The sequence below is a fragment of the Amblyomma americanum genome, chromosome 4 (genome assembly GCF_052857255.1).
Source record: "Amblyomma americanum isolate KBUSLIRL-KWMA chromosome 4, ASM5285725v1, whole genome shotgun sequence".
NCBI classification, from domain to species: Eukaryota; Metazoa; Arthropoda; class Arachnida; order Ixodida; family Ixodidae; genus Amblyomma; species Amblyomma americanum.
Window position 1 is genome coordinate 203,220,906 of NC_135500.1, and position 16,304 is coordinate 203,237,209.

The 16,304-nt window shown below is 42.4% G+C and overlaps 1 protein-coding gene across 1 annotated transcript; it reads left to right on the top strand.

Moving 5' to 3' along the window:
• The first annotated feature begins 160 nt into the window (after positions 1–160).
• Positions 161–14,914, top strand: Rep (Rab escort protein). The gene is made up of 15 exons (XM_077663022.1): positions 161–379; positions 682–748; positions 850–919; positions 1,153–1,271; positions 2,135–2,651; positions 3,946–4,183; positions 5,036–5,151; positions 6,490–6,596; positions 6,790–6,906; positions 8,409–8,471; positions 8,563–8,620; positions 10,136–10,232; positions 13,597–13,695; positions 13,813–13,964; positions 14,479–14,914. Exons 1-15 carry the CDS (start codon positions 334–336, stop codon positions 14,824–14,826), a joined length of 2,214 nt encoding a protein of 737 aa, XP_077519148.1. The 5' UTR covers positions 161–333; the 3' UTR covers positions 14,827–14,914.
• Positions 14,915–16,304: the final 1,390 nt, after the last annotated feature.

The following is a 16,304-nucleotide window of genomic DNA, read 5'->3' on the forward strand; positions in this document are numbered from 1 at the left end:
AAGACGTTTAAAAATGTTATCTTTAGCACTGCACTGTTGGTTATCAAAGTAAAATATTATACTATAGCAGGTTTTTATTTTATATTTTATATAATTGTTAATTACTGAAAATCTGCAATTTGTTTTCATCAAACAGGTTGCCGTCTTGCCCACGTGTGGTGCGTGCTATGCGCCGTACGCCGAAGAGGCGGACGATACTACAAAAGCGCTGCTGGTTCTGGAATACGTTCTGCTGTGGCGTAGAAGCATCAAAGCATTTCTCCTGAAGAAGCCGGTTATATCGTAACGCGATTTTTGTATTAAACAAAAGACGCTTGGTTATACTAGCTTCAGATGGACGACCTTCCAGCCGATCATGATGTGATCGTCATTGGAACAGGTGCGTCCGTTCGTTCGATGCGAAGCGCTGAGAATGGAGCTTTTGACAGTTTAATTTTGATGTAATGAATAAGACGCTCGGCTTGTTTAGGGACGTAGTTCGCGGTGTTGCAACATTGTTTTAATTCTGGGGAAGTCCTCAGTAGCGGATTGTACGCTTTTTAATTCTCAGAGTACTGTAAAACAAACGTGGCAAAGCGAAAGCAATGTGTTGAAAAGCTCTTGTAGTTTCCCAAGACCGGCGAGCAACAAGCATGAATGTCTTCTAGATTTTTTTTTGCTAATTTTTGCAATATATTGCAGGTATGCCAGAGTCAATTGTGGCTGCTGCAGTGGCAAGAATTGGACAGAGAGTTCTGCATCTGGATAAGTACGCGCGCACATCACTTAATTTAGTTCTTGTTTTGTGTCGCACATCGAGAAAGCCAGTGGATGTAAATGCGTTGACGGATTTGTTGTTTTAAATCACAGAGAAGCTCATTATGGCAGCCTATGGGCTAGCTACAACTTCAGCAGCCTGCGAGAATGGATGATTGCTCAGGTACGTAAGTCATATACTCTTGTGGTCATTCGCGCAGAACCCTCGTACCTTTTGCAACGTATTTCAGATTTAATCATCTCGTTGTATGAAACATAACTGGGAGATACATTACTGAGATGCGCAGAATAAACACGGCTCCCAGATACTTTAGGTTTATGTGGTACACATAATGTGCGCCGCATATTATAAAGTGCTTTTGCAATGTCTCCACATTTCCGCATTATCTTTTGCAGAATGTACCAGTACCTCCATCTGAGCCGCCTGCACAAGTTCCATTAGGTCCTGGTGAAAGACTTATGGTCACTGCACAAAGCCATTCAGCAGTCACAAATGTACAAGAGATAATTAATGTGTAAGTTCATTGGCATAAATGCTATGTGAATTGAGGATACTTTGTGCTAGGAATGACAACGGTGTATGCACTACCACGCATTCTGGCGCTGTTGAAGCAGCTCCCTCAAGAGTCTGCAAGTCCCATCTATTTAGAAATTTCATTATGCTTTGGCTGTGGCCAAGGAATATGTGTCATACATGGCTGTAGTACTTCATTAAGATGTTTTTAACTGCCTACTATATGAGTTGTGCTTGCTTTTTCAGAATTTTAACGTGGTCAAACACTTGTGTCCTACACTGTAATAAAAATTCGCAGCACCTGCTGTCGGAGCCCTTCCCTTGGACGCACTTCAATCTGTACAACAAAAATGATGAGATGTGATAGAACTTTACCTCTGATAAGCAGTTCTCTTGAAATCAACTAAACAGAATAGAATGGTTGCTTGAATTTAGCAGCATGGAACTGTGGCTTACTTTCACAGTCAGCTGGCTTGAATTCATGCAAGTGCACCTAATGAGTGGCACTGTGGCAATACAGGAGTTGTAGCGTGTGGTTTGGAAAAAAAGAACAAAAACTGTGGGTTCCCTGTGTACATTCTCTTGAATTTTTTTTGAGTGATGAGTTGTTGCTTACAAGGCTAGCTGAAATGGTTTCTGTTGTTGTTTCATTGCCACAGCTGAGCCCACATTGAATATTAGAGCTCTTTAGAAAAGGTAGTAAAATGCCTTGCACTTTTTTTCTTTTAGCATGTTCGTATTCTTTTAGAGATAAAAATTTTCTTGAAATTTACGTGCCTGTTTGACTGAGTAGCGTGGTTCAACTTAGTGCTTTTGTGCATGTTTTTTTTTTGGCAAGGCACTTAATCTGTTCAACTCATACAGGCCTGAGAAGCTGCCCGACAGCCCCTTGCAGAGCCCCGAACCAGCCCTTGTGCAGCAGCTGCAGACAGCCTCTGCTGATGAAATCTCTAGGGCCGGCGAAGAGCCGGCACTATCGGTGTCGACTGAGAGCACCACTGATGAGGTGGCTGCCAACTGCCCTTGCCCCCTGTCTGTGGAGAGTACTGAACATCCCATTGGGCCTGCCGAGTTGAGTTTGCATGGTAGTGATGAACCCCCAACAGCAGCAGGCAGCGAAGAAGTCAGTGCTGCCTATCACACTGTGGCAAGTGAAGGTGCCGGGAGCTCTGTGGATGCAACCTATGGAAGTGCGACACAGCACACAGAAGGTGCGTCAGATGGTGTTATTGAGGAGCCCAATGAACAAGCTGCTGGAACAAGTGGTGGCAACGTGTCGGGGAGTCCCGAGGAAAAGGAGCCTGTCAAGGTCAAGGAGCAGTGGTCTTTAGAGAAGCTGGTGAATGTTTCACGGAAGTTTAACTTGGATCTTGCTCCAAAGGTGAGAAGGCCGATTTTGTGCTTGGTTGTGAAGTCCTGTTTATTTTCTTGCTGAAGAGCATGCTGTGGGAACCTGGGGATTGTGTTGAGGGAGTTAACTGAAGCAGTCCTGCTTTAGTGTTTCTATAGTAGTGCTGATGTAGGCAGCTTGTGGATTCTGTAAGCATAGTTTGAACACCGCGAAGAAGAGTGCAAGGCAATATGGTCATGATCACCAAACTGAAGTGGTCTTCTTTACATGTTTCATGGAACTTGCAGAGAGATTTGAAAAAGTGCACACAGTTTGGACTGACACTTTTCTTTTTCCTGTATGTTGGCATGGTATGTAAGTAACATTGATTATAGTAGGGTGCTGCCATCACTTGAGTGCATATTGCCTCAATGTCATTCATGCTGTAGTGACCAAGGGATCGCTGATATTGCATGCTGACAAAAGGATGTATTTGTATCATGATTGCCTATAACAGCACTGACACTGCTTTCTTAAAGCGCCAGCCTAGTGCAGCATGACTGGCCAATTATGCTCCCTAGGCTGGTGCCACCTGCTGCTTATAATCATTCAAGCAAATTTTTGGATTGGATCTAGCCCAATAATCCTTTTGTTGCCTTCAGGGGCAGCATTTCTTTTCTAGTGAAAATTTTCCCTGTTGAAAAAAAATGATGGAAAGAAAAGTTTTACCAGTGCTGAAGGTTGTTTCGTTTCTTTTTGAAGACACTGGTCAGAGAAAATCAGCAGATTGTCACGTGATGGCTTCAAAGCAAAGAACCTGCTAGCTAAAGTCAGATAAACGTTCATTTAAAACACGTCTTTTTTTGTATTCCTTCGTGCGCTTTCTCACGGCTTTGCAGGGGAAACATGGGGGAGAGGAAAGTGTCTGGCTCAGTACTAAAGTATATAACAGGTGCTTCAAGCAGCATGATATGAACTGCATTCTGATACTGGCAGCATCCGATTGCTGGAAGCACAACCATCCCAGTACTTTTGTTGCATCTCTTATGATGTTATTTTTTTTTTACGCGTGCCATTTGTTAAAGCATGTGCTCATAATTCAAAGCTTTCTCTGTGACCTGCATTGTTCTAACTCCATCATAGAATGTAATACAGGAAGGTTCTGTTCTATGCACTAGAGCCACCAACACATGCAGTCCATATAGTGTCGCATTTATGCATAGCATTGCCTGGTAATCTGCATGTATACTCGTTCCAATGGAAAGTTTTTCTCTGGCCATTTTTGTCTTGTGCTCCCCACACATTTGGCCGAAAGTGTGACCTTCTCACTCACTGTGCTTTCCAGCTTCTGTTCAGCAGGGGCCCACTTGTGGAGCTGCTCATCTCATCTAACATTGCCCGCTATGCTGAATTCAAGGCCCTGACGCGCATTCTAACATTGCACAATGGAGGCCTGCAGCAGGTGCCCTGCTCACGTGCCGACGTGTTCACTTCCAAAAATGTGACCGTCGTGGAGAAGCGCATGCTCATGAAGTTTCTCACTTTCTGCAAGGAGTTTGAGCAGCACTCTGAAGAGTACAGAGGTGAGTTGAACTTCTCTGCAGCTCCTTTTCGTTAATTCGTTTCGTATATTTTTCTTTCCCTCCGTTGGTTTAATGTTCTTGCTTGTTCAGCGCTTCCTTCCTCAGCTGAGTTTTCAGTGTGTACAGAACCAGGTTCTAGTTAAAAAATTATAAAAAAGTAAAAACTGTATTCTGTGACATTCTACCCGTTGCTTCCCCTCATTGGTTGTCTTATTTTCAGTGATGCTTGTTGCCTTGTAAATGTTTACTGTTTACATAGCCGGCGTAGTATTGTTGCTGTACCCAGTTCAAGCAGTTTTTAATATTTGATTTGGAAAGAGTACCCACATTGTGTTCTGCCTTAGTGTTCTTGATTTTATGTGTATATTATGTTGCAAAAAGCAGGCAGCTATTTGTTAACTCCTTAAGTGAGTGCCACATAACCCTGTTGTCTGAGCATTGGATAAGCCTGTTGGATAAGAAATGAACAAGCGTTGTGTATTTTTCTCTCTTCAGCATCGCTGGCACTTAAACATTGCCGGTAATTATTGGAACCAGCTTTTAGTTGGTGCATTTATCTTTAACGTGCACATGCCATTGTGGCATCCTCCTCAGCCTTCATGCACATGATTTAATGCTGGTGTGCATCACGGGCTACTTTTATTATAAGAACACATGGAGACTGCGGCTTTATGCGCTTGTACCGTGCATCTGGAAGCTTAAAAGCAGCAAGGCGGGGTCACGCGAGCATCCATATCAATGGAGTGAACACACTGACCCGTTACCTTTGGGAGCTGGCTGTTGTGCGCATTTTTGGTTTTTCCTGCTGTTGGCATACAAACTAAGATGGAGCTGTTTTCGATGCTTTAACAGGCTTTGAAGGCAGGCCCTTCTTGGAGTTCCTCCAGTCAAAGCAGCTCAGCAAGAATGTCGAGCACTATGTACTGCATGCCATTGCCATGGTGGACGGTACGACACCAACACTTCAGGCAAGCTCTCAGAAACAGCCTGGACATAGGAGTGTACAGTGCCTGAATCTTTCGACCGATTTTTACTTAGGTGTGGCGACAGGGTGGCAGTACAGAGGATAGCAAACTTTCCACTGGCATGAGCATAGTTACCTAACCAAGTAATGTCACGAGGGGGCCAGTAAATTGGATCATTTGCTTTTCTTTTTTTTTGTGAATGAATAGCATATGTGGCCTTTTTTTACAGGCTTAGTTGTTTGCTGATACTTAGGAAGAGGAGTCATTTGTTCTAATGACTCGATAGTGAACATACAGACAAAAGTCATTCTTTTCTTCATGAGTGCTGGAACTTGGTCTGTTAGTTTACAAAAATGCTCTGACTAGATATTTTGCCCAAATACTAACTACCAACTTGTCCTACAGCTTGAACTTAATTAAGGAAAGACTATTCATTTATTTTACGATGAATTTCAGTTGTGACATCTTTTGAGAATTGCTATGTCTAAGAATTACCTTTTAAATTTTTCATTAGTTAGGCTTGGAGCAATGTGTGTATAGTGTGGGGCATACACACAAAACCTTACAAATAAATTCTGTGCACAAATAAATTCACAAAGCAAATCGCATTGTCTGGCACTTTCAGTGTCCAAAAATAAAAGATAGCATTGAACTATTCCAACGTATTAAGAATAATGCTACATAAAATTGTTATCGCCCAACTCCTTTACAAGATGGAACAGCACACCATGTTTTCATTGAGACATGCAGTACCTCCATCCAAATTCTCTAACACGAGTTTTCATGAAAGCAATCATTCTTAAGTTTTTTTTCCTTGAACAACTTGAACAAATTTTATTGTTATTCTTTGATGGAGGCATGTGTCAGGATGAATAGGTTACATGGTTTTTTGTTACTGTGTTCTGTATTGTATTTTATTTTCCGCATGCTTGGGACTAGCATTTTTTGATATTTGATAAAGTCAATAAATTTGTGGATACATCGTTTAGTCAAAGCAACCCTTTATTGTCCTTGAAAGTGAAATCTACCCATATGCTCTGTGCTTTGCCTTGTCTTACCTAGTGCTGGAGTCACTGCATGCACAGTGAATAGAAATAGACTGTGCTATCAAATTTGTGGACTTGGTAAAGCAGCGTGTAGTGTAATGTGTTGGCATGGTCACTAGCTGTATGGCGGCTCAAGTTGCCCCATCTATGATCACTGTCATTGGCACAAATCCACCATTGATGGCACCAGCTGGTACTTTTTCATTGTGCGCATTGAGAACTCACGTCAGGCTGCTTAAAAGTGCTGCTTTCGGAGTAATTCTGCTCTCTTGTTTGCTTTTTATGGCCGGAGCAGGCATTGAAATCTGTTCAGAAGTTTCTCGAGTCACTGGGGAGGTATGGCAACAGTCCATTTCTGGCTTCTCTGTATGGGAGTGGAGAGCTGCCACAGTGCTTCTGCAGGTGAGCGCCTTTTTTTTTTTTTCTGAGGTTAATAAGATTGGAGGCTTGTCTTGCAGCCACATCTAGACTGTCTAATGTCCTTCATGAAATTCTGTAAACTGGCTTTATTCGTGCATCTGTTCTGTTGACTGTGTGGTCATTTACGTCAACCTGTGTGAATATATACTGGTTGAGCTTGAAATGTGCATTTCAGGCTGTGCGCTGTTTATGGAGGCATCTACCACCTCCAGAGGGGACCCAGTGCCATCTTGCTGAATGAAGAAGGTGCTTGCACAGGAATTGTATCCAACGGCAGGCGATTCAACTGCAGGTAAAAGTCCAATAACTGTACTGTGGCACTTTGTTATACTGCTCCAGAACGGCCGTCTAACGAAAGACAAGCAGTAGTTGCAGGTTTTCTGCTTTTCATTGTGAACTCATTCATATTTTGTTCAGTGTTTAATTCATAGGTTTTTTCTTTTTTGCAGGAAAAATGTCTTGAATAAAATGCTGTGATGCTTGTAGTAAATGAAAAAGTAAAGTAGAAATGTCATATTTCCCGATTCTGTATATTTCCTTTTGACCGATGAAGTCAAGCTAGATTGATAGATTGGTGTTCTGAGGTAATGGATATATCAATTTTACAGTGACCAGAGCTTTGATAAAACAGCAATTTGCATAAAATGTTGAACTAGTGGCAACGTCGCTATTGCTTTACCAATGCTTGCTAACGTGAATCTTTAGCTGAGCACAGTTGGACGAGGCTCCTCCACTCGAATATCACTCTCTTTCGCAGGAGTTGTTTTGATCTCCCTTACACCACACAATGAGCAAGAGTTGTCGTTAGAGAACAAGGGCAAATTTTGGCTCAAGTGTTTCAATCAAAAATTTGTTCCGATAATATATTAACGCCACTCATGCTAGATTCATGCGCTAGTTTTTCTCGTGATGCAAAAGCTCAAGTCTGGCAGGATTCCATTTGGCATAGGAAAAAAAACAGACTAGAGCTTTTCATGCCCTCATTCATAAAATGTAGCGGGTAGTGTGATGGGTGCACATTGTTTAATCACCATTGCGCACGCCCATGCAGTGGGTGTGATCTCTCATTGAAATACACGATGTTAATGGGACCATATGTAAATTCAAATAAACTATGATTTAAATTATGAAATTCCACTGTAATTGAAAAGTGCTTAAATTTGTGTTCATTTATAATTGAAATGGGTGGTAAAAACAGTGTCACCAATGTAGCACGCCTAGTAGAGAACCCACATTTACTAATTATGCTGTTCAGATTAGATTGCCCTGCTCAGACAGAGCAACTGCCCCACACAATACTGGTTGTTATCAGTCGTCATTTTGCAAGATAAGGCTGCAGATTGCATTGAAGAACTGATAGTAGATTATGCACAGAAACCAAAAGTTCACTCTATATGTTGCTCACTCTTGGGTGCCAAAATTTGCAGTGAGACTTGAGGTTCAGGTGTGTTTTGAGTCATTTCTGTGAGTTGCATTTCTAAAGAATCTTCAAATCACTGCACATCTTGCACTTTTAGTGGCTTCAAAAGTTCATGGCTGCCTAATAAAGATTGTGTGCAGTTCTGCATTTTCCATCCTTCCACTAATTTTAAGGAAGGAAATCATAACATAATTTCATGTCCTGTTACCATATCTACCAGCTTTTTATAGTGGGCATTGAAGAAATTAATGCATGCGCACTGCATGTGTGTGCATAGCATGCAGCAGCAATTGATGTGCAAGTTTTGCTTGTACATGTAAGGCAGTCATTATATTCAGATAATGAAGTGCACACCCTGTGAACATGACGTGCAGGTGGGTTGTTATGGGAGCCAGCTATGCCCCAGCCGAGATTGCTCCATCCAGGGACGTAAAAAGGTAATGGTTTTGTTTCTAACATGGAGGAAGACTATGTTTTGATAGCAACAGTGTGCGTTGCCTTGTCATGAGAAAGCTTCATTCTTTGCAGAGTGTCACGAGCGATAATCATCTCTGATGCATCACTTCACTCTGCAGAAAAGGAACAGGTATAGCCACAGCAGAATTCTTGCCTTGCTTACCATAAAATTAGCATGCAAGCAATTAGCACACGAAAAAAATTATATAGCTTTGACCTGTGCATTGTTTTTATTAAACAAATTGCAAAAGAAAAGGGCACAGGTGCATTTGTACCTGGCCCATGAATTGAGACGGTGGAGGGTAGGTTGATGGGCTCTTCTTGTGTATCAAATTTTAATCTAATGCATGGACTGATGATACGCAAAGAAACTAGGGGGCCTTCTTAAAAAAAATGTTATCGCAGTTAGGTTGCCTGCTATGGTGTCTACAATGAGTGTGTCTATTGTTCTTGCAATTTTTCCACCAAAACTATTGTTGGAACCGGTTCCGTTGCCCTTATATGGTATGCATAAGTCATAACTTTCTAGAATGTTCTAGTACCTTATATTGGGTTATCATATGAGATTATACTAATCCACTCACAAATCTGCCTTAATTCATTTCTGGGGCGGGCTTACTTCCAAAATTTTGGAGGTCCTTTGCAATTTTGGGGGGTGGGCCAACGTCAAAATTTTAAGGGTTCTCAGACTTTTAATAAATCTGGTGGAACTGATGATATGACGACACTCTCACAGTCTGGAATTTCACAACAGAGAAGCTGAAAATTTTTGTGAGATGACAACCTAAATGTTATCGCATTAATAAATGGTTTAATGATAATGGAAAGTGCTGTTCAAGTTAATCTTTTGGAATGCTGCTACTGTGGTGGAAAGATCTGCTGAAAAATTGGCGGGGATGTAGTCGTTACCTTTAGCATGCCAGACAAATGAAAGAATGCTAGTGCAAAGCTAATGCACAAGAAAGGTGATGCCATATGGTAAATCGTAGACCCATTGTTCTAGTGCATGCAAGATATTTACACCAAGGTAATTTCTGATTGAGTCACAGAAAAACTGGGCTCCCTTCAAGTGACAAATGGCTTTCAGAAGGAGAACTCAACAGTGGACAACACTTACAGATTGCATGCACATCTGCAGATCGATTGCCTTTTAGTTCCTGTCCCCTGGTGCAAAAGCACAATGTTACACTGCAGTAGATCATCAGTGCATCACATGAGAGTTATATTATCATGACAGCATCAGAAATCAGAATTATAAAAGTAATTTGGTTTGTAGAAGCATCGCAAATAATTATGGTAAACATGGAGATTCCAGAGCAAAAGGCTGAACAGGGGGTTGCTGTCATGTAGTTATGCAAACAAAAAAATAAATATTACTATGGCGCCATGTTGAATTCAGAATGAAAAAAGAGAATTTCAGGTAATATATGTTGAGAATACATTATACTACATTATATCACAATATTTTCTGCTGGCAAATTTCCACTTAGCAGAGTAAAAACCACAGCAATAGCACTGATATTGAGGTTGTAGTATGATTAGACAATTTACAATATCCCAGGCCTGGGACAAGATTAAGTATGAAAATTAAGGTACGAGAGCTGGCAGGAGTTCTTTGCTGCTGATCATGCCTTTACTCTGCCAGATCACCCTGCTGAGGTTGCCTCAAAGCGAGCAGCTGCCATGCTCGGTACTGGTCCTAGAGCAAGGACCTGGCATGATGGTCTGCCCACCTGGACTCTGTGAGTTATGTAGCTATTCACAGTGGAATTTGGGTCATTGCTAAGAATATGTGTAGGCATGGCGCGCTTTGTGTTAGGCACCTCTTCAGTCAGCATTGCGCTGCATAAATTCTGGGAAAGAAATGAACAACACGTGCGCACGTTTTCTTCCATTTTGTTTTGTCCATTTATATCTGTTGTAGGCCTTCGTTGACACACAAATTATGCAGAGAGTGGTTTACCGAAGCCAAGGTCATGATAAATGGTCCTCATCGAACATTTCTTAGGTGCCTCAGTGCCATTTCATGCTATTAATATATGCTGAGAAGCTTAGCACCATTATATTGATGAATATTCAGTAATTTCAAATACTCAGTTGAATAGTAAAGTATCCGATATTCGATTCGACCTGAATGTTTGGTATTTGAAATCTTGAAAAATTAGTCTAGTAAATATTTCTGGAACTCTTGCTGTGTGTGCTTTCAGTTAAGCTTACCTCCTCTGGGATGGCACTGTGGTGCGCACGCAATCAAGGCCCTGACTCTGCATCATGTGACTGCGCTCCTGCACATATGCCGGAGCCTGTCTACTCATGCTCACAGCAGGTGCAAGCAGGCGGAAGCATGGTGCCCAGACCTGCCAGCTGTCTATGGCCACGCTACACGTGGTGCACATGCAGCGTAACCGGCACGGCGGCATGCATGAATAGAGAGATTTAATATAGAGTATCCGCTTCCGCGCGCCACCAGTGTGCATTTGCTGATTGGCCCCGACAGGACAGCCATGCAAACTGGCACCTTGTGGCACGTTCAAGGCGATCTGCACATGCGCTGTGGCATCCCATGGAAGCGGATCATACTGTGCTAAATACTATCTCTAATCGGAAGACGTGCGACCCCCTTGACTTCGCGCAACAAGTCTGAGCTGACTGTAGCTGCTGCAGTCGCTCTTCTGCGCGTGAAATTCACTAAACAAGCGCGACGACAAGAGCGTGAAGGGGAGCTAGCACGAGACATGGAGATGGGTGCCCTTTTCCGATGCCTGACGCAGGGTAGCGTTGGGCTTGTAGTGCATATGCCTAGCACATGTCATGTAGTCACCACTTAAAAGCAACAGCTGCACAATGATGTAATCGCAATTGAGAGCAGCAGTTAGAGGCACCACATGTAGGTTCGCTCCCCCAATTTCCTATGGCCATTTTTGCAGAAACACGACGCAGTTTCAATACGTGCGACAAAGCTTCAAGGAATTCTTTTTTTTTTTTTTTCATGTCGTGGCCTTGTGTGTTCGAAAAATACATGATTTCGAAAATGCCTATTGTGCCATTCAACTTTTTTGTGTTCTATAAGTATAAGATTCGAAATTGTTCAAATAAAATTACTATTAGTTTCGAATTCATTTACACCCCTTTAAGCTCAGACACCTATGGTTCATTGCGGTTCATCCACTGAATGCTTCAGTTTTCCATTCTGCAGACTGATGGTTGGATGCCACTTATAACTGTCGTTGACGTGATTTAGGCAGCACTGCGGAAAAGCAGATTTTGAGTTCATCTGTGCAATTTACTTCAATGTAAGGGGGGACAGGGCTTTCAAATCAAAAATCTCACAAAAAAATTAAATTTTAGAAAACACCAGGTTTCCTATGTATTAGGTCCTTCAATTATATTGTGAAAAATTTTCCCCGGAAACAGCGCAAAAGTGACTTCAAAAAATGTTTTTGTGACCGTAGGTAGCACAAAATCGGCTGATATCTCCATGAAAATGCTAGTTTTCTCAAGTGTCTTTTTGACCTGGCTGCCCTTATTGCAAAAAGCGCTGCACAACAATGGCTTCATGGATTTTCTTGCAGTTTTTAGCATTGTGGTCGTTGGTAATTTTTTTGTGCAGTGAGTTTGCGATACTAATTACTTGCTCACTTTTTTTATTCCATCACTAATTTGACACGATAATAATGAGTGTATTGCGCAAGCATGGGTATAACATTCTGTGTCGAAAAAAATCAGGCTGCTAAAAATATTTGGAGATTGTCACTGCATCAACCATTCCTTTGGATAAAAGCATGGTAGTGACAGCAGACTTGTACTATGTTTTGTTGTCATGCCAGGCTTTCTGAAAGTTTGGTGTAGCAATGAAGCATGGTATAAGTTAATCTTTCCACTTGCCCTCCTATCGATGGGAACGGCAGTTAGCAGTACGAGGAGTACTTCAGGTCTTCGTCCAGCGACACGTTGCCGGTTGGGGCAGCAGTTCCAACTTCTCAAAGCAAAACTTATTTATTAAAGACGGCACTGACAAAAAAAGGCAGGTGAGTAAAAGGCAGTTTAAAAAAAGGCTGTTTAAAAAAGGCTGTTAAAAACGGCCGAGCTTGAGACTCGGCGCGCTCGTCCCAAGACGTTGTTTCCCACGGGTTTTAACCCCTTCGATAATTGGGCGGAGCTTGAGTAATCTAGCTCTCGCCCAATTTTAACCAACCGCAGTGCAGTGGCACCGTATGTGCAAGTGGGCGGAGCCCAGAGCTCGCCGGTCCGAGCCCAGTGGACCTCGCTCCTCCTGGAACGTGCTGGGCGCGTGACTCCGCGTAGGCAGCTCGCTACATGCGCATTCCACCGATTGCCACGCATCGGGACAGAAAGGATTAGTGCCGCCTTTCACCCTAAGCGCGGGCGTCACGCCTCGACGTACATTCCTCGATTCCCCCCCCCCCCCCCCCCCCCGGGCATGACCGCTCGTGGTAACAGGTGCAGGGGGGGGGGGGGGTCCCATCGGCCTTGTGGGCTTCCACTTAACAGTATAGAAATTTATAATGTTAAAAATATTTGCTTTTTCAGTGAAATTTTAAGTATTCAGTGAACTTTCCAATAAGCCTGCCAAACTTCATTGCTCTAAGCAAAAAAATTTAAAAATTCACCTCCAAGACCTGCGTTCCCCCTTAAGTATGCTCTTTAAAAACCTCTTGCAAATTTGAATGAAATGTGCAGAAGGGGGAATGTATGCAGGGCCCCTTTTTTCTTAATTTTTCCTTTCTTGTTCTGCTGTGTGCTTCTGTTAGCATGTGCCAAGCCACTTTCTTCCCCAACTTTACTGGGCCACATTGCCATATATATTGTTAGAAATATATATAGTTAGAAATATATTTGCCCTTACTTACATAATATCCACATTTGAGACACAATATGAACAGGTGGGAAAAAATTCACAAGTGAAATCAGAAGTACATATTCTTAGTGTTATTGAACATGTTTCCAGCTACACACTTATTGGTGCTGCTATTTTTACAAGCTATTTTTACGAGCGCAGTCACGCATGAACTGGTAAGAATGTCCTATGATCGATTTGATGAAAAGTGTATGATCCCATTTTTCTCCTGCTCTTTCATTTTGCAGTTGTTGTTCATCTGACATGTGGCAGTATTCAGGATACCGCCGAGAAAGATCTGGAGCCTGCTGTGAAAATTCTTTTCAACACATCTCAGTTACCTGAAGGTACCGAAAAGAATTTTGTGTCATAGGCTGAAATATAAGGGCATGTGTTGTTCTAAATTGCTGGTCGTGGAGGTATTGCACTGCAATGTATTTGGATATATTGTTTTGTTTGTTCAGGCGAGGACAGCTCCAAGCCAAAGGCATTATACGTGCTGTATTTCAATGTCGAAGACACCACGCAAGCTCCACTGAATGAGAACTGTCCTCCTGGCCTAATACTGGTGTCATCTCCTGGCCCTTACTTGGACTATGAGCATTCAGTCAATGAGGCTAGTACCTTTGTTTTTCACTGTATGGGCTGCCATTCTTGTGTCTTGGGGTGCTGTTCACTTCAGTGTTTTTAGCGAATTTTGTTTCATCTGCCATTGCCAACTGATGCAGTATTCATCTGCCATTGCCAACTGATGCAGTATGAAAAAAACAAAAATTGACATGTAAACTTTGCTTTTGTGCCATAGTCAGCTCATGCTGCATAAAGGAAAGCGATTTGCTACATCATCCTGGGGCCAGTTGCAATTGGCCTCTTGCCATATGGAAACGTGCTTTGTTCCCCCTGCAACTTCAGGACTGGCAGCTTTCAGAAGCATCATCTTCAACTGCATTTCCCCTTCGTCCATAGTAAAAAAAAAAATGTAATAAAAGCCCCGGTTTGAAGGTGACACTAGTGCTCTCAAAAAGGATAGTTACCCTTGAAATATTTAAGGAAACAAATTAATCTTGTGCCCAGCATGTCGTAATGATGCATCATTCGGCTTGGTTAATGCGTTATACTCAACCTTGCAGGCAAGAGATGTTTTTCGCACAATGTATCCGAACGAGGAGTTCCTGCCACGTGCCCCAGACCCAGAGGAGATTCTCCTGGAACACGAAAATAACCCTGGAGACCATGGGCCTCCTGAAGAAGAAGATGCGGGTGAAGTAGCAGCAGGAAAAGATGAGACCAAAGATGAAGTTGCAGGCAATGAATCAGCTGGCAGCAGTGAATGTGTAAAACCTACGGATGCAAGCAAAGAGGAAACGGAGAAAAAGGGAGATGAGCCAGAAAGCGGCAAAGGCGATGACATCAATGCATCCAAACGTGCTTTGGCCACGCCTAACCCTGGTGGTGCTTCTTCATCTGGAGATTCGTGAAGCTAACCATGCCAGAACTATTCCATTTGGGCTTTCAGTGTCAGTTGCATACATGTAAATCTTTTTTGAATTAAAAGGGTGCTGCTTAGTCTTGCTTTTTTGCTTCCGCACTGAACATGCCAGTTCTGGAGGACAAAAAGCTGCGCGAGTTGGTTAGGGTTCATAGTGCAACAGTGCATTCTTTGTCTCCCTCTTTTGCGCTGTTGCAGTATGAATGCCAAGGTTATCTGTCGTGTTAAAAGACAAAGGGTAAAATAAATTCGGTGTTTGCAACACAGCCAGGTATTTTAAATGACCACACAAGCTGTGTTGCTGCATTTCTGCAATCTCGTTTCATTGACTACCCAGCATAGCACTGCCCTCTCATTGCAGAGCGCCATTAATGAAATGAGGCTGCTGTTCCTACTCTTCGTAGTCTTCAGAAGCCCGCTTTTAGCAAAGAACTGCAGTTGCCTGCTTTTAACAGAAGACACTTGGCATCAAGTCCAAAGTTTAGGTTGTTGTTCATTGAAGATCTTTAGATTATATTAAAGGGATACTACAAATTGGCCTTCATTGGTATATTACCACTACGTTCTTTGGAAACGGGGCTTTTATAAGCAAGAAAAAGCCAAAAAAATGAAACGCTGGTATCACCACCAAAACTAGAGTGACGTCAAGACCATTTCTCGTGTGGAACCCCGAGGCTAGGCTGCATGGCTATTCATTTCCAAAACGTGATCACTGTGTCCTCTTTGGTCTCGCTGTCAACTGAATGGTGGGAAAATTTTTAAATCCAATTTTTTTGGCAATAAATCCTGCAGCCAAACAACAATCAGCATAGCCAGAAAGCGCCACATCTTTGATATTTACGAAGGAAAAAATTGGATGTAATCTTCCTCGGTGTCCCTTCAATAGTCTAGTCCAGACATGTCGAGCTAGTCCAGTCGAGCCCGGACATGTCGAACCTGGACAATTGGATTATTGTTTATACTGAACAGTGAACATTTTCCATGCCATATCGTCGTGACAAAGCCAACCTAACTAAGCCCTCTAGGCAAGTTTCGCTGCCAAAGTCATGGACACCTACTGTTCCTTAGTTTTAATGAGATTACTGTATTTATAGTTTACCGGTAACAGGATCAAACATTTTATGATAGGCAGTGGCTAGCTCCAAACCATCTTCTGCAGATTCAATATGAAGCAGGTTAGGCATGCGATGCGCGCGGTGCATTGCCAGCATGCCAGCGGGCAGAAAGTCGCTGCAAGAACAAGTTAAGCCTGCGGCCATTTATTCTTGCATCTAGGTTACACAAAAGCTTTTCTATTACCATTTGTTATCTACCAAAATTCGATATATCGAACTGTTTTGCGATCCCCTTCAAATTCAATATATCACAGTTCGATTACACAACTTTTAGGTGTCAGTTATACACCTAGTTTACACTTGTTTTAGTACAGATAGTGCTGTTTACCTTGGCATTTGAATTCATCATGGC

Excerpts from the sequence above, each read along its gene's own strand:
- Rep (XM_077663022.1), top strand. The coding sequence starts at position 334 with ATGGACGACCTTCCAGCCGATCATGATGTGATCGTCATTGGAACAG. Across the intron at positions 4,184-5,035 it reads GCACTCTGAAGAGTACAGAG|GCTTTGAAGGCAGGCCCTTC; the intron begins GTGAGTTGAACT and ends ATGCTTTAACAG. Across the intron at positions 13,965-14,478 it reads ATGAGCATTCAGTCAATGAG|GCAAGAGATGTTTTTCGCAC; the intron begins GCTAGTACCTTT and ends TCAACCTTGCAG.